Source organism: Ranitomeya imitator, chromosome 6 (genome assembly GCF_032444005.1).
Source record: "Ranitomeya imitator isolate aRanImi1 chromosome 6, aRanImi1.pri, whole genome shotgun sequence".
Taxonomy (NCBI): Eukaryota; Metazoa; Chordata; class Amphibia; order Anura; family Dendrobatidae; genus Ranitomeya; species Ranitomeya imitator.
In genome coordinates, this window is record NC_091287.1 from 40,035,400 (window position 1) to 40,063,382 (window position 27,983).

Sequence of the window (27,983 nt, forward strand, 5' to 3'; positions counted from 1 at the left end):
CTGCAATGCTTGCACATAAGGAAAGAGACATAGTGAATAAGAAAAACTATACAATATGTCTAATTGGAGGTATTTGCTAATATTATTATTATTATTATACATATTGGGACAAGATCTAGGAGATGGGAGAGTATCCCTTTTAGTAACATTCATTTTTCAGTCTTTGATTTTGGACTCATTGATTACTGTACTTAAAAATAAGCGTTTTTCAATAGCGGCTCAGGAATTCAGTATATATTTAATATTTTGGCACCCATCAGGTCTCATTAAAGCTGAATTAAAGTAATTTTACGGTGTATATGCGTTTACATTACATTCTAACGCTTTGTAATAATGGTAGCACATGTCATTAACCTTTGGCAGCGCATGGGTTAATTGATGCCAAGACAGCTTGTCTGTTCTTATTTGTGTGAAGCTACAAGCTATTTCCTTGCAGTTTTTACTGAAGATTTTTTTTATGCGGGTTTGACAGCTTCTACTGTAAGTGGCTCCAAAAAGGGAATATTTTAATGTAATTTACTTTAATTATACAATTTTTGTGCTGTAATATATGAAGCATTATTTATTTTATATTAGGAATGGGCTTTCTGAAAAATCTCTACATCATTTTCCCCTATTACAGAGTTGGGATTATTTTCTGTGTCCTTTGATAAATATGATGATGCTAAGTTTTCCCTGTGCATTTGAAATAAAAAATCTAAAAATCTGCTTTTGAAGTCTTTATACAGGTCTTGACAATCATGTTTCTAACATGTAAATTATCATAAAACCTCAAAAGGGTTATTCACAATTTCTTAAATAGATAAAATTGCTAAGTGCTTGTAACTACAAGAAACTTTGCATTTAACTTGTTTTTATAAATCTATTCTGTTTTCAAGGAAGGTTTTATTTTAAAAAAATTTTATAGTTTGATTATTGCAAAAAAGGTGACAAGTTTCCCAAGCCAAGAGCATGTGTATGCAAGCTGTTTAGTAGAGAGCTTACAGGCACCGCTGTAAAGCTGTCCAGTTCGCTGGATCTAGACAGCTTCAGTGCCTTTGCGCTCCTCAAATGCTTCAGTGCCCCTGTGCTCCTCCGATGCTTCAGTGCCCCTGTTCTCCTCCGATGCTTCAGTGCCCCTGTGCTCCTCCGATGCTTCAGTGCCCCTGTGCTCCTCCGATGCTTCAGTGCCCCTGTGCTCCTCCGATGCTTCAGTGCCCCTGTGCTCCTCCGATGCTTCAGCTACCCAGTGCTTCTCTGATGCTTCAGTGCCCCTGTGCTCCTCAAATGCTTCAGCTACCCAGTGCTTCTCTGATGCTTCAGTGCGCTTGTGATCTTCTGAAGGTTCAGTGCCCCTATGCTCCTACCATACTTCAGTGCCTCTATGCTCCTCTGATGCTTCAGTGCCCTGTGCTCCTTAGATCCTTCAGTGTCTCTGTGCTCCTCCAATGCTTCAACTCCCCTGTGCACCTAAAAATGCTTCAACTCCCCTGTGCTCCTCAGATGCTTCAGCGCCCCTGTGTACCTGTGATGCGTTAGCTCCCCTGTGCTCCTTCAATGCTTCAATGCCCCTGTGCTCCTCCAATGCTTCAGTTCCCCTGTGCTCCTCCAATGCTTCAGTGCCCCAATGCTTCTACGACACTTCAGTGCCCCTGTGCTCCTTCGATGCTCCAATGCCCCTGTGCTCCTCTGATGCTTCAGTGCCCCTGTGTTCATCAGATGCTCCAGTGCCCCTGTACTCCTCCGATCGTTCAGTGCCTCTGTGTTCATCAAATGCTTCAGTGCCCCTGTGTTCATCAGATGCTTCAGTGGTCCTGTGTTCATCAGATGCTCCAGTGCCCCTGTACTCCTCCGATGCTTCAGTGCCCCTGTACTCCTCCGATGCTTCAGTACCCCTGTGTTCATCAGATGCTTCAGTGCCCCTGTGCTCCTCCGATGCTTCAGTGCCCCTGTACTCCTCCGATGCTTCAGTACCCCTGTGTTCATGAGATGCTTTAGTAGCCCCTGTGTTCATCAGATGCTCCAGTGCCCCTGTACTCCTCCGATGCTTCAGTGCCCCTGTACTCCTCCGATGCTTCAGTACCCCTGTGTTCATCAGATGCTTCAGTGGTCCTGTGTTCATCAGATGCTTCAGTGCCCCTGTGCTCCTATGACACTTCAGTGCCTCTGTGCTCCTCAGATGCTTCAGTGCCCCTGTGCTCCTATGACACTTCAGTGCCTCTGTGCTCCTCAGATGCTTCAGTGCCCCTGTGCTATTTCGATGCTTCAGTGCCCCTGTGCTCCTCCAATACTTCAGCTCCCCTGTGCTTCTAAAAATGTTTCAACTTCCCTGTGCTCCTCCAATGCTTCAGTGCCCCTGTGCTCCTCCAATACTTCAGTGCCCCTGTGCTCCTCCAATACTTCAGTGCCCCTGTGCTCCTCCAATACTTCAGTGCCCCTGTGCACCTGCGATGCGTCAGTTCCCCTGTGCTCCTTCAATGCGTGTGGATAAATGAGCATGCCTATATGAAAGTAGTGTGCCCCGTGGGTACACCTCTGTGCCTGTCTGCTGTAAGTATGTGTTTGTATGCATGTATCACCACTATGTAATAAGCGTGCAATTGCCTTTAATTTGTTGTATCTTCTTTTTACTGCAGCCGTAGTGCTAGGGATTTCCAAATCAGATAATGGATGGTTAGTTTTGCAACATCCTTACTATTGTATAGACACATGATAATTTATATGCAGAGGTTAGTAAATTATATGACTATTCCTACGATTCATTGCAGCTTCTGAGTTACAATGTGACTTTGAAGATGGATTATGTAACTGGATTCAAGACTCCGTTGATGACTTTGATTGGACGAGACACCAAGGTCAGACGCCAACTCTTGACACAGGACCCATGAAAGACCATACCCTGGGAACAGCCAAAGGACATTACCTCTTCATCGAGACCTCAGAACCTCAGTACAAAAATCAAGCCATTTTACTAAGTCCTGAAATAGAAGCTACAGTTAATAATGAGAATAAAACTTGCATTTTCCGCTTCCATTACCACATGTTTGGAAGGCAAATTTACTCCGTGGCAGTCTATAAAAGGACCATGAGGAACACCAGAGGCCAATTACTGTGGCAATCGTTTGGGAATAAAGGAAACCGATGGTTCAAAAAAATACTCTTCATAAACAGCTCTCTACCATTTCAGGTAAGAAATCGGATAATTTATTAATAATATTTAATTCACTTTTAATATTTTTGGGTACTTTGCACAAAAAAATTATTGCATCGGCCAATATTTTTGGGTTACAGCAAAGTATCTCCATAGCTGTATGACTTTTTGGAGACCATTGATTCCAACATATTTTGTGTAATGTACCACCTCGCCTCTCCGACCTCCCAACAATCTGGACTATGAAAAGGTCTGACTGACCAACCAATAAAGAACCAACCAGCTACCACAGGACCATATTAAATATCTTAATGTGTATGCCCTATGGCAATTATTGTGTTTTGTACTACCTTTTCTGCTACATTGGATGTTACTTCTGTGTAGTGACCTGGCTATACTTTTTGATCTTTGGCTAACTCTTTGATCTTGACCTGCTTGACCTTCCATTTGCCTGGTAACTCAACTGTTTCTGACCTTGATTTTAGATTCTGCAGACTTGGTTCTGACTCTGGCTGGTTTCACAGCTCTCTTACAGCTCTCTCCACCAGTCAGCAACTACTCCACAGATAAAACCTGGGAGCCCTTTCTAGATCACTATATACAGGCTAAAGAGTGAAAACCAGAGAGCTCCTTAGAAACTGTTAAGCAAGCACGGTGGCTAGGGCTAAGTCCTGCTGTGCAAGCCCGTTTTGAGTTTAGATTACCTTTACATTAGTAATTAGATCTTTTAGGTCACGAGTAGGGTTGAGCGAAACGGATCGTTCATTTTCAAAAGTCGCCGACTTTTGGCAAAGTCGGGTTTCATGAAACCCGACCCGATCCCTGTGTGGGGTCGGCCATGCGGTACGCGACTTTCGCGCCAAAGTCGCGTTTCGTATGACGCGCTTGGCGCCATTTTTTTCAGCCAATGAAGGGGCGTGGGTAGAGTGATGACATAGGTCTTAGGGGCGTGGACGCCTATCGCCATGTTGTCACTTGTGCGCTGTAGCGATTTGCACTGTGTAACACCAGCTTTTCAGTTCAGGGACGGACGGAGGAGAGAGAGAGAGAGAAAAAAAAGAAAAAAAAAATTCCCATTGGCTTTGCATTGGGTTTCGTGTTTCGGTCGATCCTCGACTTTTCGCCATAATCGGCCGATTTCACTCGACTCGACTTTTGAGATAGTCGGGTTTTGCGAAACCCGGCTCGACCCTAAAAAAGTCAAGGTCGCTCAACCCTAGTCACGAGTGTTACTGGTCATCAGAGTCCCATAGAGTTTTCATTTTTTTACTTAAACAATCGGACTGTGTTACTGCAAAACTTGGAATTTCTTGCTTTATGTGATTAGCAGAAGGCAGAAGCTGCAGGCAGGAATATCAAAAGTGAATAAATCGCAAGGGGCAACAGCTGGGAAGTAAGAAGAGGGGGAAGATAGATGTCTACAGATAAAATTGGACCTGGAAAAGAAAATTTTGGAGATAAAAAAATGTATTTGGTCATAGATTTAGGTTTTGTGATTATAACAACTAATATAGGTAAAGCTGTCAATCACATTGTGGTCGGGGAACATAAGACTCACATTTTCTCTGAGTCCTGGCAGTACTTAAAGAGATTTTTATATAAAATTACCTGACAGAGTCACATTCATTTTCCCCCAAGAAGATTGGGGAATGTATATTTTAATAACTACGTCCCTTTTCCAACAATTCATGTCCCATCAATGTCTCCTTCCCAACCACGAATTGTGTCTCTGGATGATGGGGCTTGGCTTTATGGCAAAAAAAACTTCTGGAAAAGAGTAACTTTTCTAGAGACATTTGCGAAGCCCATGAGATTTTCCAACTCCTCTAGAAGCTTGAGATGTTCCTGCTTTTTACAGAACTCACCAGGACATTTTGAGAGAGTTGGCAACTATTACCTGTAAGTGGCTACTATGAACAGCAATGAAACAACTCTATAGTTGGGTGTTGCTGGTTTTGCTCATAATGAATTCGTAGTTGAAGGATCAACTATCAACATCCTGAGTAGCTTCTTCCATCTGGAGGACAGCCGTCTTCTATATATTTTTCCTAGGAGCAATTACCTTACATCTAGTGGTGGCCTTGAAATGTGTAGTCACTCAGGGCACAATACTTGTCCTCACTAAAGAGGGCGACACTTACAATGATGACCTGGGCACCCAGTATGTACACCGCTCATTCCCCCTCATGGCATTATAAAAGCTAAAGTCAATTCTGCTTACTTCTTCCTCCTTTGTGTTAGATTTCCTTGCAAGTAGAACTGTACGAAGTGGTTTTAATTGATTTTTATTATAAAGCCATGTATTCTAATAATTACAGAGGCATATTACTTGAGATCAAGCCCAGCCACCCACAAGAATATATTTCCTCATGTGATTCAGTAAGTACGACCATGAAACACAAGGATCACTAAGTATGTGGAAATCTGGACTCAAGCGGAATAGTTATGAACTAAACTGAACTTTCTTTGAACTGATCTTCATTTGGAATAACAAGAATCATAGTAAAGATGAAATATAATCCTAGCTACAAAAGGATTTTACAGTAGAATTTAATCTACAAAGTAAGGCTCGGGGAAATGAATGGAGCCAGAATCCACACGGACTAGTGTTAGGACTCAGGAGCTTTTTTTGGTGTTTAGAATTACCCTAGTATGTACATTTGTGCATTGTGGCACTTTGAGCTATGATGTCTCAGCTCAGTTTTAGTTCTTAGTTCTTTTAATGCAATGCCTGGTGCAAATATATATTTTTATTAGTGATGGGCGAGCACTAAAATGCTCGGGTCAAGCAAATTGGAATACTCGGGTACTCGGCCAGAACAACGAGCCCAATGTAAGTCTATGGGAGACCTGAGTATTTTTACCGCGATCCCCCCGGGGGGTCCTTATAAGGTCTAAAAACGTCTGAAAATGATGGAAACACTGCTGAAATGACACAGGGACATCATGGGGATCGCCCTTCCTGACTCCTAGTTCACAGCTTTAATCATTTTTTTTCCGAGATTCATGCCATTTTTCCCGGTGCCACAAAAAACACATGAAAGCGAAACCAAAACGGGTTTTGCTTGGAAATATGTCAAGGTACATCCTTTGCAGGTTAATGACTTGCCTGGTAAGGCCAAATATTTAACCCCAGACTGAAAATTTCCTCTCCCACTTAGGCTTAGATCAGACACTGCGTTTTTGAAACGTTTTTCAACTTTAACATTGCTTTCAACCACTACAAATGCGTTCACTGGGAAATGTCATTGTAACATTTAACACCCCTAGCTGGCCATGTGGTGTGTGACACATAAGCAGACCCATCTTGTTTCATGTACGAAGGAGGGACTCTTAAAGTCACAGAGCCTATTTTTACTGGTGCATCAGGCGGCATTAATCTTCTTAAAGGGCCATTATGAAAGAGTGGGTCTCCTAAGCTGTTGTAGCCTATGCTGTGAGTGGATGGGCTACCAAGAATTATGATGCACCACAATGCCGCTATCATAAGATATCCAGGAGGGCCTCCTGAAAAAATGTTGCATTGAATGCAAGGCCTGCCCTGCTACCAATTCATATGCACCCCTTACGCCTTGGAACCCACATACTGGATGGGCCCATGAAAATCCATTTCACAATATGCATTTTGTACTCCGTATTCCTTTGTTTTACACATTGGCGGCAAGGCCAGCCCTGCTGCATAGTCATATGCACCCGATCAGGCCTTGGAACCCACATAGTGGATGGGCCCAGCAAACTCCACTTCACAATATATATTTTGTACTCCCGTACTCCTTTGTTTTACACATTGGCAGCAAGGCCTGCCCTGCTGCATAGTCAGTCATATGCACCCCATTAGAACCTACAAAGAGATTTTCGTGGCCAAAACGGAAAATTAACCCCTAAGGCCAATCATATATACCAAACAACAATGCTAAAAAAGAGCAACACCTGACGAAGCCGTAGGTGGTGAAACGCGCGTCGAGGCTAGCGCGTCTCATACACACAGCTGCACTTAAGGAGCACCATGTCCCAAGGTATGTTATTATAACCTATTACCTGGTTCTAGAGCTTTAGTCCGCCATAACTGTCAGGTTATAACTATTGCCATCATTACATTGCAGCAGGCTATTATCTGACATTACAGCCTATTACTTCAGGATATTGGCTGGATGTCAGTTCTTACTAACTTAGCTGATTATACTAATTTAACCATGTAAAGACAGGTCTCCAATTGGAGGTTACTTATTTGGTCTATTGCTCTGGATATTAAGTGTGGCTGCGTTTATTGAGACATGTGCTTTTTCTTTTTTCTCTCTGACTTTTATGGCACCATACATTGTCATCATGGTGTCAATTATCTTTTAGCTGTACCTGACCATTGATACCTCTTTTTGTATTCCTGTTTTATTTCTTATATATATATATAATAAAGTGTACTATATAGACTTGACACGATAATAGTGTTATGTACTATCATTGCACAACATATATATTATATGGACCCAAAAGCGTGTGTTGCTCTTTTTGAGCATTGTTGTTTGGTATATATGCACCCCATTAGGCCTTGGAACCCACATACTGGATGGGTCGATGAAAATCCACTTCACAATATGCACTTTATGCTCCATACTCCTTTGTTTTATACATTGGCAGGAAGGCGAGCCCTGCTGCATAGTCATATGCACCCAATTAAGCCTTGGAACCCACATAATGGATGGGCCCATTAAAATCCACTTCACAATATATATTTTGTACTCCCGTACTCCTTTGTTTTACACATTGGCAGCAAGGCCTGCCCTGCTGCATAGTCAGTCATATGCACCCCATTAGGCCTTGGAACCCACATACTGGATGGGCCGATGAAAATCCACTTCACAATACAGGAAAGAAATATATCTTGGTACCGTGCTATCCACTTCACAATATGCACTTTATGCTCCATACTCCTTTGTTTTATACATTGGCAGGAAGGCCAGCCCAGCTGCATAGTCATATGCACCCCAATAAGACATGGAACCCACATACTGGATGGGCCCATGAAAATCCATTTCACAATAAGCATTTTGTACTCCTGTACTCCTTTGTTTTACACATTGGCAGCAAGGCCAGCCCTGCTGCATAGTCATATGCACCCCAATAAGCCATGGAACCCACATACTGGATGGGCCCATTGAAATCCACTTCACAATATGCATTTTGTGCTCAATACTGTTTGGTTTTATACATTGGCAGGAAGGCGAGCCTTGCTGTATAGTCATAAGCATCCCATTACGCCTTGGAACCCATATACTGGATGGGCCCAGGAAAATTCACTTGTATTTTTTAATGGTATGATGGTTCCCTCTTTGCACAATTATTAACAGGAGAATTTGGCAATTTTATTTGACATGTTTTTAACACTAAGATTCATATTCGGCTTTATAACAGGCTAATACTTGCAATACAAGGCAATTTTATTGCAAACTACAAAATTCAAGGAATAGTATGATTGAATAGTATGAGTGCGTACACTTTTGTATGTGTTAACATTCACAGGTTAATAAGTACATATAAGGATTAAATAAATATAGTGATTATGTATATATATGAAGATTAACAACATACAGTATACTTAGATCATCACCAAGAGGCTTTTAAACATCATCCGTCTGGAATGTCAGAGAAGCAACACCAAGACAGAGAACCCCTGGGAGATTACCTACACTGCATGGGCGTCCCCAATTATGCAGGTATCAGCACACTGTACATGTACAGGTACCCCAGTTTTGGCATCTGTCTTAGTCATGTTTCTCTGGTCTTATATAGTGAATAACACTATGTAGTAACTCTAGTTTCACCCACACCTTCAAGTGGCCACTTTTCAAGGTTCGATGAAACTGATGAGATATCATGGAGTCATCAGACGAAGGGCCATAAACACATAGAAAATAAAAGCCACAAGGATTTAGATCAAACCACCACCGGCATAGTTTCAGTAAACCTTAACCCCTTCAAGACTCAGCCTGTTTTCACCTTTACATAGTAACATAGTTAGTAAGGCCGAAAAAAGACATTTGTCCATCCAGTTCAGCCTATATTCCATCATAATAAATACCCAGATCTACGTCCTTCTACAGAACCTAATAATTGTATGATACAATATTGTTCTGCTCCAGGAAGACATCCAGGCCTCTCTTGAACCCCTCGACTGAGTTCGCCATCACCACCTCCTCAGGCAAGCAATTCCAGATTCTCACTGCCCTAACAGTAAAGAATCCTCTTCTATGTTGGTGGAAAAACCTTCTCTCCTCCAGACGCAAAGAATGCCCCCTTGTGCCCGTCACCTTCCTTGGTATAAACAGATCCTCAGCGAGATATTTGTATTGTCCCCTTATATACTTATACATGGTTATTAGATCGCCCCTCAGTCGTCTTTTTTCTAGACTAAATAATCCTAATTTCGCTAATCTATCTGGGTATTGAAGTTCTCCCATCCCCTTTATTAATTTTGTTGCCCTCCTTTGTACTCTCTCTAGTTCCATTATATCCTTCCTGAGCACCGGTGCCCAAAACTGGACACAGTACTCCATGTGCGGTCTAACTAGGGATTTGTACAGAGGCAGTATAATGCTCTCATCATGTGTATCCAGACCTCTTTTAATGCATCCCATGATCCTGTTTGCCTTGGCAGCTGCTGCCTGGCACTGGCTGCTCCAGGTAAGTTTATCATTAACTAGGATCCCCAAGTCCTTCTCCCTGTCAGATTTACCCAGTGGTTTCCCGTTCAGTGTGTAATGGTGATATTGATTCCCTCTTCCCATGTGTATAACCTTACATTTATCATTGTTAAACCTCATCTGCCACCTTTCAGCCCAAGTTTCCAACTTATCCAGATCCATCTGTAGCAGAATACTATCTTCTCTTGTATTAACTGCTTTACATAGTTTTGTATCATCTGCAAATATCGATATTTTACTGTGTAAACCTTCTACCAGATCATTAATGAATATGTTGAAGAGAACAGGTCCCAATACTGACCCCTGCGGTACCCCACTGGTCACAGCGACCCAGTTAGAGACTATACCATTTATAACCACCCTCTGCTTTCTATCACTAAGCCAGTTACTAACCCATTTACACACATTTTCCCCCAGACCAAGCATTCTCATTTTGTGTACCAACCTCTTGTGCGGCACGGTATCAAACGCTTTGGAAAAATCGAGATATACCACGTCCAATGACTCACCGTGGTCCAGTCTATAGCTTACCTCTTCATAAAAACTGATTAGATTGGTTTGACAGGAGCGATTTCTCATAAACCCATGCTGATATGGAGTTAAACAGTTATTCTCATTGAGATAATCCAGAATAACATCCCTCAGAAACCCTTCAAATATTTTACCAACAATAGAGGTTAGACTTACTGGCCTATAATTTCCAGGTTCACTTTTAGAGCCCTTTTTGAATATTGGCACCACATTTGCTATGCGCCAGTCCTGCGGAACAGACCCTGTCGCTATAGAGTCCCTAAAAATAAGAAATAATGGTTTATCTATTACATTACTTAGTTCTCTTAGTACTCGTGGGTGTATGCCATCTGGACCCGGAGATTTATCTATTTTAATCTTATTTAGCCGGTTTCGCACCTCTTCTTGGGTTAGATTGGTGACCCTTAATATAGGGTTTTCATTGTTTCTTGGGATTTCACCTAGCATTTCATTTTCCACCGTGAATACCGTGGAGAAGAAGGTGTTTAATATGTTAGCTTTTTCCTCGTCATCTACAACCATTCTTTCCTCACTATTTTTTAAGGGGCCTACATTTTCAGTTTTTATTCTTTTACTATTGATATAGTTGAAGAACAGTTTGGGATTAGTTTTACTCTCCTTAGCAATGTGCTTCTCTGTTTCCTTTTTGGCAGCTTTAATTAGTTTTTTAGATAAAGTATTTTTCTCCCTATAGTTTTTTAGAGCTTCAATGGTGCCATCCTGCTTTAGTAGTGCAAATGCTTTCTTTTTACTGTTAATTGCCTGTCTTACTTCTTTGTTTAGCCACATTGGGTTTTTCCTATTTCTAGTCCTTTTATTCCCACAAGGTATAAACCGCTTACACTGCCTATTTAGGATGTTCTTAAACATTTCCCATTTATTATCTGTATTCTCATTTCTGAGGATATTGTCCCAGTCTACCAGATTAAGGGCATCTCTAAGCTGTTCAAACTTTGCCTTCCTAAAGTTCAATGTTTTTGTGACTCCCTGACAAGTCCCCCTAGTGAAAGACAGGTGAAACTGCACAATATTGTGGTCGCTATTTCCTAAATGCCCAACCACCTGCAGATTTGTTATTCTGTCAGGTCTATTAGATAGTATTAGGTCTAAAAGTGCTGCTCCTCTGGTTGGATTCTGCACCAATTGTGAAAGATAATTTTTCTTGGTTATTAGCAGAAACCTGTTGCCTTTATGGGTTTCACAGGTTTCTGTTTCCCAGTTAATATCCGGGTAGTTAAAGTCCCCCATAACCAGGACCTCATTATGGGTTGCAGCTTCATCTATCTGCTTTAGAAGTAGACTTTCCATGCTTTCTGTTATATTTGGGGGTTTGTAACAGACCCCAATGAGAATTTTGTTACCATTTTTCCCTCCATGAATTTCAACCCATATGGACTCGACATCCTCATTCCCTTCGCTAATATCCTCCCTTAAAGTGGACTTTAGACAAGACTTTACATAGAGACAAACCCCTCCTCCTCTCCGATTTTTACGATCCTTTCTAAACAGACTGTAACCCTGTAAGTTAACTGCCCAGTCATAGCTTTCATCTAACCATGTCTCGGTTATTCCCACTATGTCAAAGTTACCTGTAGATATTTCTGCTTCTAGTTCTTCCATCTTGTTTGTCAGACTTCTGGCGTTTGCGAGCATGCAGTTTAGAGGATTTTGTTTTGTTCCAATCTCCTCACTGTGGATTGTTTTAGAAATGTTCTTACCTCCCTTCTGAGTATGTTTTCCTGGGTCGTCTTTGTTCGAGTCTAATGTTTTTCTTCCCGTCCCCTCTTCTTCTAGTTTAACGCCCTCCTGATGAGTGTAGCGAGTCTTCTGGCGAATGTGTGTTTCCCAGGTTTGTTGAGGTGTAGTCCGTCTCTGGCGAGGAGTCCATCATACCAGTAATTCACACCGTGGTCCAGGAATCCAAATCCTTGTTGTCTGCACCATCGTCTTAGCCAGTTGTTTGCATCAAGGATCCTGTTCCATCTCCTGGTGCCATGCCCTTCTACTGGAAGGATAGAAGAAAAAACTACCTGTGCATCCAGTTCCTTTACTTTCTTCCCCAACTCTTCAAAGTCCTTGCAGATTGTCGGTAGGTCCTTCCTTGCCGTGTCATTGGTGCCAACATGTATCAGAAGAAATGGGTGGACGTCCTTGGAGCTGAAGAGCTTTGGTATCCTATCGGTCACATCCTCGATCATCGCACCTGGAAGGCAGCATACTTCTCTTGCAGTTATGTCCGGTCTGCAGATGGCTGCTTCTGTGCCTCTCAGTAGTGAGTCTCCCACCACCACCACTCTTCGTTGCTTCTTGGCTGTACTTTTAGCTGTCACTTGTTGCTGTGTGCCCTTTTCTTTTTTGCTTGCTGGTATTGCTTCATTCTTAGGTGTGCCATCTTCATCCTCTACAAAGATTTGATATCGGTTCTTCAGTTGTGTGGTTGGTGATTTCTCCATGGTCTTCTTGCTTCTTTTGGTCACATGCTTCCACTCATCTGCTTTTGGAGGTTCTCTGACACTTTTTGCACCTTCTGTGACCAGTAGAGATGCTTCTGTTCTGTCTAGAAAGTCTTCATTCTCTTTGATGAGTTTCAAAGTTGCTATTCTTTCTTCCAGACCCCGCACCTTTTCTTCTAAAAGGGCCACTAGTCTACACTTCTGACAGGTGAAATTGGATTCTTCTTGTGGTCGATCTGTGAACATGTAGCACATGCTGCAGCTCACCATGTAGGTTGTCACATCTGCCATGTTGCTCCTAGATCCTGCTGACTTGCTGTGTGTTTTCCTTCTTGTGTAATCTACTCAGCCAAGCTCTCTTGCAATAATGTCCTACAGGCAAAAATTCACGCGCCGTAAGGCGCGCGGTTTGGTGATGCTTTCCAATCAGCTGGTCCCGGCTGTACCCAACGATCTTCTAGCTTAGGGAGACTTCGCTTCTCCCAGAAGGCACCTGGAATATGCAAATTAGCCTCCTGAAGCTTGAATCCCTGGTTTGGTGATGCTTTCGAAGCAGCTGGTCCCGGCTGTACCCAACGATCTTCTAGCTTAGGGAGACTTCGCTTCTCCCAGAAGGCACCTGGAATATGCAAATTAGCCTCCTGAAGCTTGAATCCCTGGTTTGGTGATGCTTTCGAAGCAGCTGGTCCCGGCTGTACCCAACGATCTTCTAGCTTAGGGAGACTTCGCTTCTCCCAGAAGGCACCTGGAATATGCAAATTAGCCTCCTGAAGCTTGAATCCCTGGTTTGGTGATGCTTTCGAAGCAGCTGGTCCCGGCTGTACCCAACGATCTTCTAGCTTAGGGAGACTTCGCTTCTCCCAGAAGGCACCTGGAATATGCAAATTAGCCTCCTGAAGCTTGAATCCCTGGTTTGGTGATGCTTTCGAAGCAGCTGGTCCCGGCTGTACCCAACGATCTTCTAGCTTAGGGAGACTTCGCTTCTCCCAGAAGGCACCTGGAATATGCAAATTAGCCTCCTGAAGCTTGAATCCCTGGTTTGGTGATGCTTTCGAAGCAGCTGGTCCCGGCTGTACCCAACGATCTTCTAGCTTAGGGAGACTTCGCTTCTCCCAGAAGGCACCTGGAATATGCAAATTAGCCTCCTGAAGCTTGAATCCCTGGTTTGGTGATGCTTTCGAAGCAGCTGGTCCCGGCTGTACCCAACGATCTTCTAGCTTAGGGAGACTTCGCTTCTCCCAGAAGGCACCTGGAATATGCAAATTAGCCTCCTGAAGCTTGAATCCCTGGTTTGGTGATGCTTTCGAAGCAGCTGGTCCCGGCTGTACCCAACGATCTTCTAGCTTAGGGAGACTTCGCTTCTCCCAGAAGGCACCTGGAATATGCAAATTAGCCTCCTGAAGCTTGAATCCCTGGTTTGGTGATGCTTTCGAAGCAGCTGGTCCCGGCTGTACCCAACGATCTTCTAGCTTAGGGAGACTTCGCTTCTCCCAGAAGGCACCTGGAATATGCAAATTAGCCTCCTGAAGCTTGAATCCCTGGTTTGGTGATGCTTTCGAAGCAGCTGGTCCCGGCTGTACCCAACGATCTTCTAGCTTAGGGAGACTTCGCTTCTCCCAGAAGGCACCTGGAATATGCAAATTAGCCTCCTGAAGCTTGAATCCCTGGTTTGGTGATGCTTTCGAAGCAGCTGGTCCCGGCTGTACCCAACGATCTTCTAGCTTAGGGAGACTTCGCTTCTCCCAGAAGGCACCTGGAATATGCAAATTAGCCTCCTGAAGCTTGAATCCCTGGTTTGGTGATGCTTTCGAAGCAGCTGGTCCCGGCTGTACCCAACGATCTTCTAGCTTAGGGAGACTTCGCTTCTCCCAGAAGGCACCTGGAATATGCAAATTAGCCTCCTGAAGCTTGAATCCCTGGTTTGGTGATGCTTTCGAAGCAGCTGGTCCCGGCTGTACCCAACGATCTTCTAGCTTAGGGAGACTTCGCTTCTCCCAGAAGGCACCTGGAATATGCAAATTAGCCTCCTGAAGCTTGAATCCCTGGTTTGGTGATGCTTTCGAAGCAGCTGGTCCCGGCTGTACCCAACGATCTTCTAGCTTAGGGAGACTTCGCTTCTCCCAGAAGGCACCTGGAATATGCAAATTAGCCTCCTGAAGCTTGAATCCCTGGTTTGGTGATGCTTTCGAAGCAGCTGGTCCCGGCTGTACCCAACGATCTTCTAGCTTAGGGAGACTTCGCTTCTCCCAGAAGGCACCTGGAATATGCAAATTAGCCTCCTGAAGCTTGAATCCCTGGTTTGGTGATGCTTTCGAAGCAGCTGGTCCCGGCTGTACCCAACGATCTTCTAGCTTAGGGAGACTTCGCTTCTCCCAGAAGGCACCTGGAATATGCAAATTAGCCTCCTGAAGCTTGAATCCCTGGTTTGGTGATGCTTTCTGACCCTGCCAATTTTTACACTTCTGACCACTGTCACTTTATGAGGTAATAACTCTGGAATGCTTCAACGGATCCTGATGTTTCTGACAATGTTTTCTTGTGACATATCATGAGAGTCGTAAAATTTATTTGATTTGACTTGCGTTTATTTGTGAAAAAAATGGAAATTTAGCAAAAATTTAGAAAATTTTGCAATTTTCAAAGTTTTAATTTTTATGCCCTAAAATCAGAGTCATATCACACAAAATAGTTAATAAATAATATTTCCCACATGTCTACTTTACATCAGCACAATTTTGGAACCAAAATTTTTTTTCTTTAGAAAGTTATAAGGGTTAAAAATTGACCAGCGATTTCTAATTTTTTCAACAAATTTTACTTTTACAAAACCATTTTTTAGGGACCACATCACATTTGAAGTCACTTTGAGGGGTCAATATGAAAGAAAATACCAAAAGTGACACCATTCTAAAAACTGCACTCCTCAAGCTGATCAAAACCACATTCAAGAAGTTTATTAACCCTTCAAGTGCTTCACAGCAGCTAAAGGAACGTGGCAGGAAAAAATGAACATTTAACTTTTTAGTCACAAAAATGATCTTTCAGCAGCAATTTTTTTAAGGAGGAAATGGACCCCAAACATTATTGTGCAATTTCTCCTGAGTACGCTGATACCCCATATGTGGGGGAAAACCACTGTTTGGGTGCACGGCAGGGCTCGGAAGGGAAGGAGCACCTTTTGACTTTTTGAACGCAAAATTGGTTGGAATTGATAACGGACGCCATGTCGGGTTTGAAGAGCCCCTGATGTGCCTAAACATTGGAAAACACCTACAAGTGACCCCATTTTGAAAACTAGACCCTTCAAGGAACATATCTAGCTTTGTGGTAAGCACTTTGAACCCCCAGGTGCTTCACAGTAGTTTAGAACGTTGAGCCTTTAAAAAAAAAAAAAAAATCACATTTTTTCCACAAAAATGATTTTTCAGCATCGATTTTTTTTATTTTCACAAGTGTAAAAGGAGAAAATGGACCTCAAAAGTTGTTGTGCAATTTCTTCTGAGTACACCGATACCCCATATGTGGGAGAAAACCAATGTTTAGGCACACGGCAGGGCTCGGAAGGGAAGGAGTACCTTTTGACTTTTTGAATGCAAATTTGGTTGGAATTGATAGCGGACGCCATGTCACGTTTGAAGAGCCCCTGATGTGCCTAAACATTGGAAAACCCCCACAAGTGACCCCATTTTGAAAACTAGACCCTTCAAGGAACTTATCTAGCTGCATGGTGAGCACTTTAAACTCCCAAGTGCTTCACAGTAGTTTAGAATGTAGAGCCGTGAAAAAAAAAATCACATTTTTTCCACAAAAATGATTTTTCAGCAACGATTTTTTTATTTTCACAAGTGTAAAAGGAGAAAATGGACCACAAAAGTTGTTGTGCAATTTCTTCTGAGTACGCTGATACCCCATATGTGGGGGAAAACCACTGTTTGGGCGCATGGCTGGGCTCGGAATGGAAGGAGTGACGTTTTGGATTGCAGATTTTGATGGAATGGTCTGCAGGCTTCATGTTGCGTTTGCAGAGCCCCTGATGTGCCTCAACAGTGGAAATCCCGAACAAGTGACCCCATTTTGGAATCTACACCCCTGAATGAACTTATCTAGAGGCATAGTTTTAGAGTATTGATTATAATGCTTTTTGTTTTACTGTTGTATGAATTTATAATGTGGTGTTATATGTAAGATGTGTGGGGTACATCAGATTTATAAAAGTGTGTTGTGTCAAAAGGGTAAAAACAAATTTTATTAATTTGTGGACGTGTGGTATGCTTTGAAGCAATCCATAATGCAAAGGCCATGTTTCTCAGGGCAGGTTTCACAATGGTAAATTGTGTCCTTTCGGATTCCCCTCTTGGAGCATACTCTGCACCGTTTTTTTTTTTCGTCCTGTCCTCGCTGTTTGGGGAACCTGTCCTGGGAAATGTTGACCTGGGACAATACGGGCACTATCAGATTCAGAAGTACTGGGACCCTCACCTCCCTGAGTGCCAAACATTAGGGCCTCGATGACTACCTCCTGAAACTGAAGGAAGGTCCCCATATTGCCTGCAGATCGGAACAGAACAAAAGCATTGTACATTGCCATCTGTACAATGCGCACAGCCAAATTTTTGTACCATATTTTGGCTTTTCGCATGGCACTGCATGGTTGGAGGACCTGATCTGAACGATCCACACCCCCCATGTACCCATTGTAATCCAAGATACAATCTGGCTTTGGGACTTGTGTTGTGGTCCCACGAACAGTGACAAGGGTCCTGTTGTCACGGTGTATGGTGGTCAGGATAAGGACATCCCTTTTGTCCTTATACTTGACCACCAGCATGTTGTCGCTGCATTGGACTCGCTGATTTTTTCAGCAGTGGGTGCAGCAATTCCCACACAATTTTCGCACTCACCCCAAGGACGGGGGGGAGGGGAGCATTCAGGGGGGTTAATTTGGGTGTCCTTCCCCTCGTAGACCCTAAATCTGTGGGTGTACCCTGAGGTACTCTCGCACAGTTAGTACGGCTTTATTCCGTACCTGGACCTCTTACTGGGCAGGTATTGTCGGATTTTTGGCCTCCCTTTGAAGTGAACAAGAGATTCATCAATAGCGATGTCCCTCTGGGGTGTGTACGCCTCAGCAAATTTTCTGCTGAAGTGTTCAACCACTGGCCGAATTTTATATAGACAATCAAAGGACACTGAGCATTATCATTATAATGCAAAAATTTATGGATCCCTTCAACACGTTTCCTTGTCATGGCCATGCGGAATACCGGTGTACTGTAGAGAATATTAGTACTCCAGTATTGACGATCTCTGCTGCATTTAAGGGGGTCCATCTGGCATATGATGACGTGGGATTTTGGGTGAAAAATTGTTAGGCATACAGGTTCGTCTGGGCCACCATACGATTTATTATTTCATCACTGAAAGAGAATTTGAAGAAGTCAATTTCAGTGAGGCCTGTGGTGTCAAACTGGATTCCTGAGCTGCTGCTGAAATCCGAAATGTCGGGCTGAAAATTTTCAGAGGGTGCAATCCATACAGGATCGATTGCTGCAGGAGTTGCCTGGGTCCTGTGGCGCCTTGCTGGGATGTGTGTGTAAGTGGTGCTTTTACACATGTAATGTGTGGGGCTTGTGTAATAGGGTACTCTTTATTATAACAAAACAGAGAAAAAAAAGTAGAGAGATAAAATGTAGAAATGAAAAAATGAAAAGAAAAATCAGATGTTAAAAAAAAAAGTCTGTAAAAAATAATTAGATGTTCACTACACTAATGCCCTCCCTATAAATTTACCCGCTGCAAATAATTCTTTTTTACAAAAGAAAAACGGCTAAAATGTTAATCGACACAACTAATTCTTTTTTTTTTTCAAAAGAAAAATGAACGTCAGCAACAATGTGACGTATGCTCCCCTAATGCACTCGCTAAAAAGTTAATCGACGCAACTAATTCTTTTTTTTTACAAAAGAAAAACGGACGTCAGCAACAATGTGACGATGCTCCCCTAGTGCACTAGAAATTACCCGACGATAGCAACAAACAATGACGCCGGCAAAACCTAACACACTACCTATAAAACTATTCTGTGCGATTTTTTTTTCCCTACAACAAGATCGGACGTCACCAAACACTGACGCCAGCTAGACCTAATACACTTGCTAAAATGTATGTGAATGGTGGCGCAAAAATGTTAAAAAACCATTAATCCTTGCTGCGATACCAAACCAACTTCCACACCCAGTTGGTAGTGAATATATAATACAATAAAATTATGTAGCTAAGTACATACAGGTACGCGCTAGATAATAGCCCATAGAGACTCAATAATAAATAAATAAAGGAGTGGAGTGGCCCATATTGGTGATAGGTGAAAAGTGCAGCTTCTTAGTATAGTCACCAATGTCTATTATAACACCAATAGTCAGTAGGATGAATACTGTTCATAGGCATTCCTACCTCCAGTCACAAGTCACACGTCCTCGGTGAAGTGGGAAGCCGCGATGCTGCCGCTGTAGTTCCGATGAATTCCAGGTAAGAATTGAGGGTAAAACTCCAGACTAGCGGCTGCCGGCCGCACCTATATGTACTGAGGTACATAATTTTATTGTATTAGACCTAATACACTACCTATAAAACTACTCTATACGATTTTGTTTTCTAAAAAAAAAAAATCGGATGTCATTTAGACTGTGATGTCCCTACGCTAACTAGCTAAAAAGAGAACAATCCCTGTGGCGCAGTCTCTGATCAGCAGCGATACTGCTCAGAGCGCTGCAGACACAGGAAGAGCACAAATGCTCTGCGCAGGACTCAGCACACACAAAAAAGCGCAAAAAAGTGCGCTAAAAATTCAATTGGAGGTGGGGGAGGGGGTACTGGAACATGGAAGGGGGATGGGAAAGGGGGCGTCACCAAACAGTGATGCCGGCTGTCATGGACAGCAGCCATGGGAACCTGGTCACCGCGCAATGCCACGTGGTGACCAGAAAATGGCGGCGCCGTACTAGTACTGCGCTGGTCAGAAATGCACCTCCCGCAGCGCAGTACTAGTACGGCGGAGGTCGGGAAGGGGTTAATGTTTTACAATGGCAAACAGCAAACATATAGAGGCTTAGAACTGTTTGTGAAGTGAATAAACAAACATTTATCAAGATTGTGTCACTATGAGCATTGTCTGTCACATCTCTAAATGTTTTACAAGAAATGCAGCAATGTGATTGTCTGAATGCATTCGGTATACAGTATTTCAATCTTGTTCTTGTTATTCTCCATTTGTACATTTGAGGCAGACAAAGTTAAGGCTCTCAAGTAGAGAAACAAATATTGTGGACAAAGCTATATTTTTAATGAACTACTGAGGCAAAGTAACAGCATTGCTTGACCAAATTTATATGAAGTGTATTGTGTCCAATGTTAGCAACCAGACAGCACAAAAAGGAGCTTTTCAAGTGAGCTCTTTAGGGTGCACAAATGTTATGAAGTGTTTGCCAACAAGGATGTGGTTTCACCAATGTGGGGTACCTTTTTGGAAAAATAGACTAGTGCCATCACAGCCCCCCTTAACCAAACTTCACCAGCCTATAACAGTACAAAGCATGTTCACCCTGGTGATCTAGTGGCAGTTAAACAAGAGACACTGCAGGAGACAGAGTTAAAAAGTAGGCCTAATGGAATGCCATGCGCAATTCCCCAATGTGGGGTCTTTTTTGGACTGATTAAAGTAGTGCCATCACAGCCCCCTAGCCCTAAATGCACCTTACAGACCACGTTCACCCTGGTTATCTGCTGGCAGGAACAGGACAGATTGCAGGAGACCGAGTTAAGAAGTAGGCCCAAAGTAATATCATGCCCAATTTCCCAATGTGTTGTGTTGTGAATTCTGTTATCGAACTCCCTCCTGTGGTCATGAATGGTACGTCGGCGAGTTCTGTCCATGGACTCCCTCTTGTGGCTGTGAGTGGAGCTGCTGCTTCTGAGGTTCCTTCCACAGGTGACGTAGGTTATTCTTTGGCTGGCTGCTCTATTTAACTCCACTCAGATCGTTACTCCATGCCAGCTGTCAATGTTCTTGTACTGGTTCAGTTCGCTCTTGGATCTTTCTGGTGACCTGTCTACTCCAGCAGAAGCTAAGTCCCTGCTAGTTAATTATTTGTTCATTGTTTCCTTGTCCAGCTGGCTATCATGATTTTTCCTTGCTAGCTGGAAGCTCTGGGATGCAGAGTGGCACCTCCGCACCGTGAGTCGGTGCGGAGGTCTTTTTGCACACTCTGCGTGGTCTTTTTGTAGTTTTTTGTGCTGACCGCAAAGATACCTTTCCTATCCTCAGTCTGTTTAGTAAGTCTGGCCTCCCTTTGCTGAAACCTGTTTGTTTCTGTGTTTGTGACTTTCATCTTAACTCACAGTCAATATATGTGGGGGGCTGCCTTTTCCTTTGGGGAATTTCTCTGAGGCAAGGTAGGCTTTATTTTCTATCTTTAGGGCTAGTTAGCTCTTAGGCTGTGAAGAGGCATGTAGGTCGTGTTAGGTACGCTCCACGGCTATTTCTAGTTGTGTGATAGGATTAGGGGTTGCGGTCAGCAGAGCTCCCACTTCCCAGAGCTTGTCCTGTGTGAGTTTAACCATCAGGTCGTTCCGGGTGCTCCTAACCACCAGGTCCATAACAGTGTTGTCCTTTTTGGATTTAAAAATATAGTGCCATCACAGCCCACTTGCTCAAAATTCACTGGCCTATAACAGTACAGACCATGTTCACCCTGGTGATCTAGTGGCAGGTACAGGACACATTGCAGAAGACCGAGTTAAGAAGTAGGCCCAAAGTAATGTCATGCCCAATTATCCCAATGTGTTGTCATTTTTGGACTTAAAAATATAGTGCCATCACAGCCCACTTGCCAAATATTTACTGGCCATACCTTTTATGGTATCCTTGGAATTCTCTTTTGGTGATAAAAATAGTGCCATCACAGCCCCCTAGCCCTAAATCCACCGTACAGACCATGTTCACCCTGGTGATCTACTGGCAAGAACAGGACAGATTACAGGAGACCGAGTTAAGAAGTAGGCCCAAAGTAATGTCATGCCCAATTCCCCAATGTAAACTCCTTTTTTTAAAAAATGAAAGAGTGACATAACAGCCTCCTTGGTCAAAATGCACAGTACAGAGCATGTTGACCCTGGTGATCTAGTGGCAGGTACAGGACAGATTGCAGGAGACCGAGTTTAGAAGTAGGCCCAAAGAAATGTCATGCCCAATTCCCCAATGTAAAATCCTTTTTTTTTTAAATAAAAGAGTGGCATGACAGCCCCCTTGGCCAAAATGCACCGTACAGAGCACATTCACCCTGGTGAACTAGTGGCAGGTATAGGACAGATTGCAGGAATAGGCCCAATGGAATGCCATGCCCAATTCCCCAATGTGTTGTTCTTTTTGGACTGATTAAAATAGTGCCATTACAGCCCCCTTGGCCAAAATGCACCGTACAGAGCACGTTGACCCTGGTGATCCCAAAGAAATGTCATGCCCAGTTCCCCAATGTGTTGTCCTTTTTGGAATTAAAAGTATAGTGCCATCACAGCCCACTTGCCCAAAATTCAATGGCCTATAACAGTACAGACCACGTTGACCCTGGTGATCTAGTGGCAGGTACAGGACACATTGCAGGAGACCGAGTTAAGAAGTAGGCCCAAAGTAATGTCATGCCCAATTCCCCAATGTAAAATCTTTTTTAAAAAAAAATAAGAGTGGCATGACAGCCCTCTTGGCCAAAATACACTGCACAGAGCACGTTGACCCTGGTGAACTAATGGCAGGTACAGGACAGATTGCAGGAGACCGAGTTAAGAAGTAGGCCCAAAGAAATGTCATGCCCAATTCCCCAATGTGTTGTCCTTTTTGGACTTAAAAATATAGTGCCATCATAGCCCACTTGCCCAAAATTCACCGGCCTATAACAGTACTGAGCACGTGCACCCTGGTCATCTAGTAGCAGTTAAAGGACACATTGCAGGAGACAGACTTAAGAAGTAGGCCCAATGTAATGTAATGCCCAATTCCCCATTGTGGGGTCCTGTTTTTACAAAATAAAATAGTGCCTTCACAGCCCCCATGCCCCCAAATCACTGGCCTATAACAGTACTGAGCATGTGCGCCTTGGTCATCTAGGGGCAGATAAAGGACACATTGCAGGAGACAGACTTAAGTAGTACCAAGTGAAGTAGGACCAATGTGATGCAATGCCCAATTCCTTAACGTGGGTTCCTGTTTTTACAAAATAAAATAGTGCTTTCATAGCCCCCGTGCCCAAAAATCACCGGCCTATAACAGTACTGAGCACATTCACACTGGTCATCTAGTGGTTCTGGACGATGAGGATGAGGATAAGGAGGAGAACAACAAACAGACCAAATGTGGAAGCGTATACCCATGTGTGGTTGTGAAAAGGTGCATGAGAATACACCTATCCAAAAAGAGAGAATGTATTTGAGGTTATGTTTAGCTGGTTTCACTTGGTGGTGTACAGAAGTCTTTCCCAATCCAGGCCTTGTTCATTTATATAAGAGTCAGCCTGTCAGCATTTTCAGTTGACAGGCGGATGCGCTTATCTGTGATAATTCCACCAGTGGCACTAAAAACCCACTCTGACAGATCGCTAGCAGCAGGGCAGGCCAAGACCTCCAAGGCATAGAGAGACAGTTCATGCCACGGGTCCAGCTTGGGTACCCAATAATTAAAAGGCACAGAGGAATCATGGAGGACGTTTGTACGATCTGCAAGGTACTCCCTCACCATCTTCTCAAACATTGCACTTCTTGTGACAGCACCCCTTGCCTCTGTGTCGCCACGATGGGAGGATCTGAGAAAACTGTCCCAGAACTTGGCCATTGTTCCCCTGCCTGAGCTGGATTGTACTGCTGTCTCTCTCGCTTGGACTCCTTGGTTGTACAGCAAACTCTGACGTCTGCTCCCAGCGTTCTCTTTTCTAAGTAATTCCGCTACAAGGGCCCTGTGGTACTGCAACATTTTTGTATTTTTTGCTATCATGCTCATCCTAAATTTCTGTTTGCAAAAAAGACTTAATATATGAACCCAACCTCTAGTATTGATTCTGTCGTACACCTTCTTTATTTATAGCAATATTTAGGTATAAAAAGGTTCTATATTCTCTGCGATTGATCTTTTTGTGAGTTATGCTTCAGTTCTCGGAATGTATCTAAACAGAAAATCCAACATTTTAGGGGTCACAGGGAAAAAATTAGAATAAAGGTTCCCAATTGTGCAGTATGTAATGCAATTTATTTGTAATTGCCCTTGAAGGTAAAGATTAGTTTTGTACCTCGTAGAGAAATTATTCTTGATATTGAGCTTCTATAAGGATGAATGTAGAGCATTTTATGGAATACTAACTACTATATATCAGAAAGTAACTTTATTTTCAAGTGCAGACATATACACTTCATCAGTGATAGACTGAGGTTGTTGGGGCCCAACAGAGAAAGCCATTTTGAGGAACCACCCTACATCAGTACAGAACATGTGCACACAAGGTTGGATTGACCTACTAGACTATCAGAAGATCCTCCACAGACCTATAGTAGGCTCTGACTCCATTTTGGGCACAAGTGTCAAACAAATTTGAACCCCTTGGTGCAGGAAAGGTTTGACCCATCACAGTATCAGCAATCTCTCCAGTGAGCCCAGGCTGTAAGGAACCAGTAGAAGAAGACCAATATTTGAAGGAGAACTTGGAGCCAACCGTTTACCACTAAGGTCCATTTTTGGGGGGAATTCACAAATAACTTAATTTGATAAGTATAACTTGTCAGTCTTAAACTTGTCATGACCCATCCAAAACTCTTCCTTCCCCACCCATAGGCCAAACCTATGAACATATAACTAGCATCCAGTGTACCCAAGAGCAAGACAGACCTTCACCAGCTAACACTGTGTACCCAAATGGGCTGGGTAGGTGATGATGTCTTCATCTACTGCCATCTCTTTAGTTACAAACTTCAAATAATCTCTTCCTAGCCATCTTAAAGGGAATCTATCATTAAGTTTATGCTCCGTTCTGAGAGCAGCATGATTTAGAGACAGATACCCTGATTCCAGTGATCTGTCACATACTGGGCTACTTGCTGCAGTTTTGATTAAAAACAGTTTTATCTGTTGCAGATCCAGCTGTTGTCTGCACACTGAGCTCTGTGTAACCCCGCCCACACCACTGATTGGCAGCTTTCTGTGTACTGTGCATTGGCAAAAAGCTGCTATTTAGTGGTGGTGGCGGAGTTGAACTACCTGAAGACACAAAAAGAGCACAGCGAGGTCAAAAATACTCTGTTGTAAAGAAGTCACAGTAAATAAGCAAGTGCTAGTCAGAAAATGAAAAAAATGCAGGGTATTTAGTTAATACTTTTTTTGCAAAAAAATGTGTATTAAGCTGCTCCACCAATCGCCAAGGTATACCCATAATAGAGCAGTCCTATCTAATGTATATAATCCCTATCTGATGTATTTAAAAACCTGATCATCTCTATAGTACCTGTATAAGCAGGGTTCAGAGAGAAAAAATATACATGTGGACATGCTGGATGGAACAACTTCAGTGCAAATGGCGGCAGATCAAGTAGTCCTCTAGCGATAATCTCCTGCTGATAAAACTGCGACTGTAGCAAAACTAAAGGGGGTAACCTAGTAAGTGTCAAATCACTGGAATCAGAGTCTCTGTCTGTACATCATACTGCTCTCAGATTAGGTAACAAAAATCTGGTGACGAACTCGTCCATTAAATTAGACTAGCTGTTGTAAACAGATATGACCCATTCCACAATCCCTGACCCTCTTTCTAAGTCACTAAACATCCTTCTGCCCAAATTAGACATTGCATGCATATCTATCTACCTATTTATTTATCCATCTATCTATCTATTCTATCTATTATTTATCTATCTCTCTATCTCTCTATCTATCTATCTATCTATCTATCTATCTATCTATCTATCTATCTATCTAGTATCTATCATCTATCTATCTATCTAGTATCTATCATCTATCTATCTATTATCTATCTATCTAGTATCTATCTATCTATCTATCTATCTATCTATCTATCTATCTATCTATCTATCTATCTATCATCCATCATCTATTATCTATCTATCTATTATCTATCTATCTATTATCTATCTATCTATTATCTATCTATCTATCTATCTATCTATCTATCTATCTATCTATCTAGTATCTATCATCTATCTATCTATCTATTATCTATCTATCTAGTATCTATCTATCTATCATCTATCATCTATTATCTATCTATCTATCTATCTATCTATCTATCTATCTATCTATCTATCTATCTATCTATCTATCTATTATCTACCTATCATCTATCTATCTATCTAGTATCTATCTATCTATTATCTATCTATCTATCTATCTATCTATCTATCTATCTATCTATCTATCTATCTATCTATCTATCTATATATCCCATATCTATCTATCCTCATGTCTTTCTCTCTCTCTTTCTTTCTCTCTCTTTCATATATAACCATCTATCCATTCATCCATCCATAATTTTTCCTTCCATCGATCCGTTGTAGTATCTTCTTATATTCATGATAAATAGCCATCTTATCTCCAGGTGAGAAATGTGTTTAATTGTCTGAATGACTTGGTGGATAAAATCCATACAATGTCATTTTGGGGAAGGTGCGGCCTGCAGACTATGGGTAGTTACTGGCAATTGGTTATAACATTGGACGAGCGGCCGTACAAGGTTCTTTTCTCCCATGTAAAGAAGATGTAGTGCTGTTTGTCCTAATTCACATTATAAATGAGTTGTAAAATTATCTTCACGGTGGCTGCGCTCCCCGGAGGAGGCTTTACATTCACATGCCAGTTTTCTTGGAAATGGCATTTCATTGAATGGTGGTCAACACATTTATACCTTTGAAATCCAATTACACAGATTTACTGAGAGGGTGAAAAAAAACTAGATGGGAAATTGACCCGGCTGCTAAATTCGCAGACAGATTCAGTGTTGCTGAACTGCAAAGATCAGCCCGCCGACGCTTTCTTATGTAAGTTTCTTTCCTATATTAAGGCAGAGTAAATTTTGGCTTGTGTCCTCGAAGTACTATTCTGAGCGTTGCAGGCAATTGTCTGCCAGAAAAAAGATAAAAAAGAATATTATTTATTTAACTAGCCGGATCACAGAGTCTTTCTGTTTGCATTATTTACAACGTAGTCATATTTTTCCAATATTACCATGAATTGATAATAAAATATTGAAATGTAGGATATAAAAGGATTAAGTCAGAGCAGCTGCAGCCCTGGCACATATTAAATTATTGGCTTTAGCTTTGTGTGTTTGTATGGCCGTAAATAATAAATAATAAGACTAGTAAAAAAAAAAAAAAAATCTAAAACTTTATTTTATGCATTTCTCCAAACTTCCACCATCATTTGATTTTTCAGACTGAGTCTTTGTGCTGATTACATTTTGGACCTAAGATTAAAGCGTCTGATGCTTTACTTTTCGATACTGATCTGCAAATCCCCTGCAGAGATATAGATTTAATAGATAACATGTTGGCTACCAGCAGCCGCCACTAGAGGGAGTTTACTGCATGTAGAGTTATTATTGTGTTTGAAGAGAATCTGGTCATTTGCTAAAAAATAATTAATAAACAAAATGCTAAAAAAAAATCCCTGCGCTCCCCTGATTTTGACACTTTTTTCGGATTTGCGCTGCGTCGTTTCATTGCAGAGATATTCACATTTGTTGCTTTTGGAGCGCAGTATGTGAAATCTCCACTTTGCAATCCAACTTGACCTTTCTTCAGAGTCTTCTCTGGAGGGAGTGTGCTTTCATCCCTCCCACACGTCGTCAATCATAGCTCAGCAGGTATCAGTCTCAGACACTACCAAGTTGTGATTGGCAGCTTGCAGGAGACAGAAATGAAATGGCACGCCCCCCAAAAAATACACTGAAGATGTGTCCAGCTGGACTGCAAGCAGAAATTTCACATAATGTGCTTCAAAAGCAAGACATGTAACTATCTTTGCAAAAGAGTGCAAAAAAGAAAAAATGGCAGAATAAGAAGAGCTCTGGGATTTATAAAATCTATTTGATTAAATTCTGTTGAACAAACGACCGGTCTGTTTTA

General features: G+C 42.3%; 1 protein-coding gene across 2 annotated transcripts in view; it reads left to right on the top strand.

Moving 5' to 3' along the window:
- MALRD1 (MAM and LDL receptor class A domain containing 1) overlaps window positions 1-27,983 on the top strand; it is a 419,241-nt gene that overhangs the window by 145,921 nt on the left and 245,337 nt on the right. For both annotated transcript variants that reach the window (XM_069729529.1, XM_069729530.1), the window contains one exon: window positions 2,748-3,166. In XM_069729529.1, the coding sequence (XP_069585630.1) occupies window positions 2,748-3,166 (419 nt within the window). The remainder of the gene's footprint in view (window positions 1-2,747; window positions 3,167-27,983) is intronic.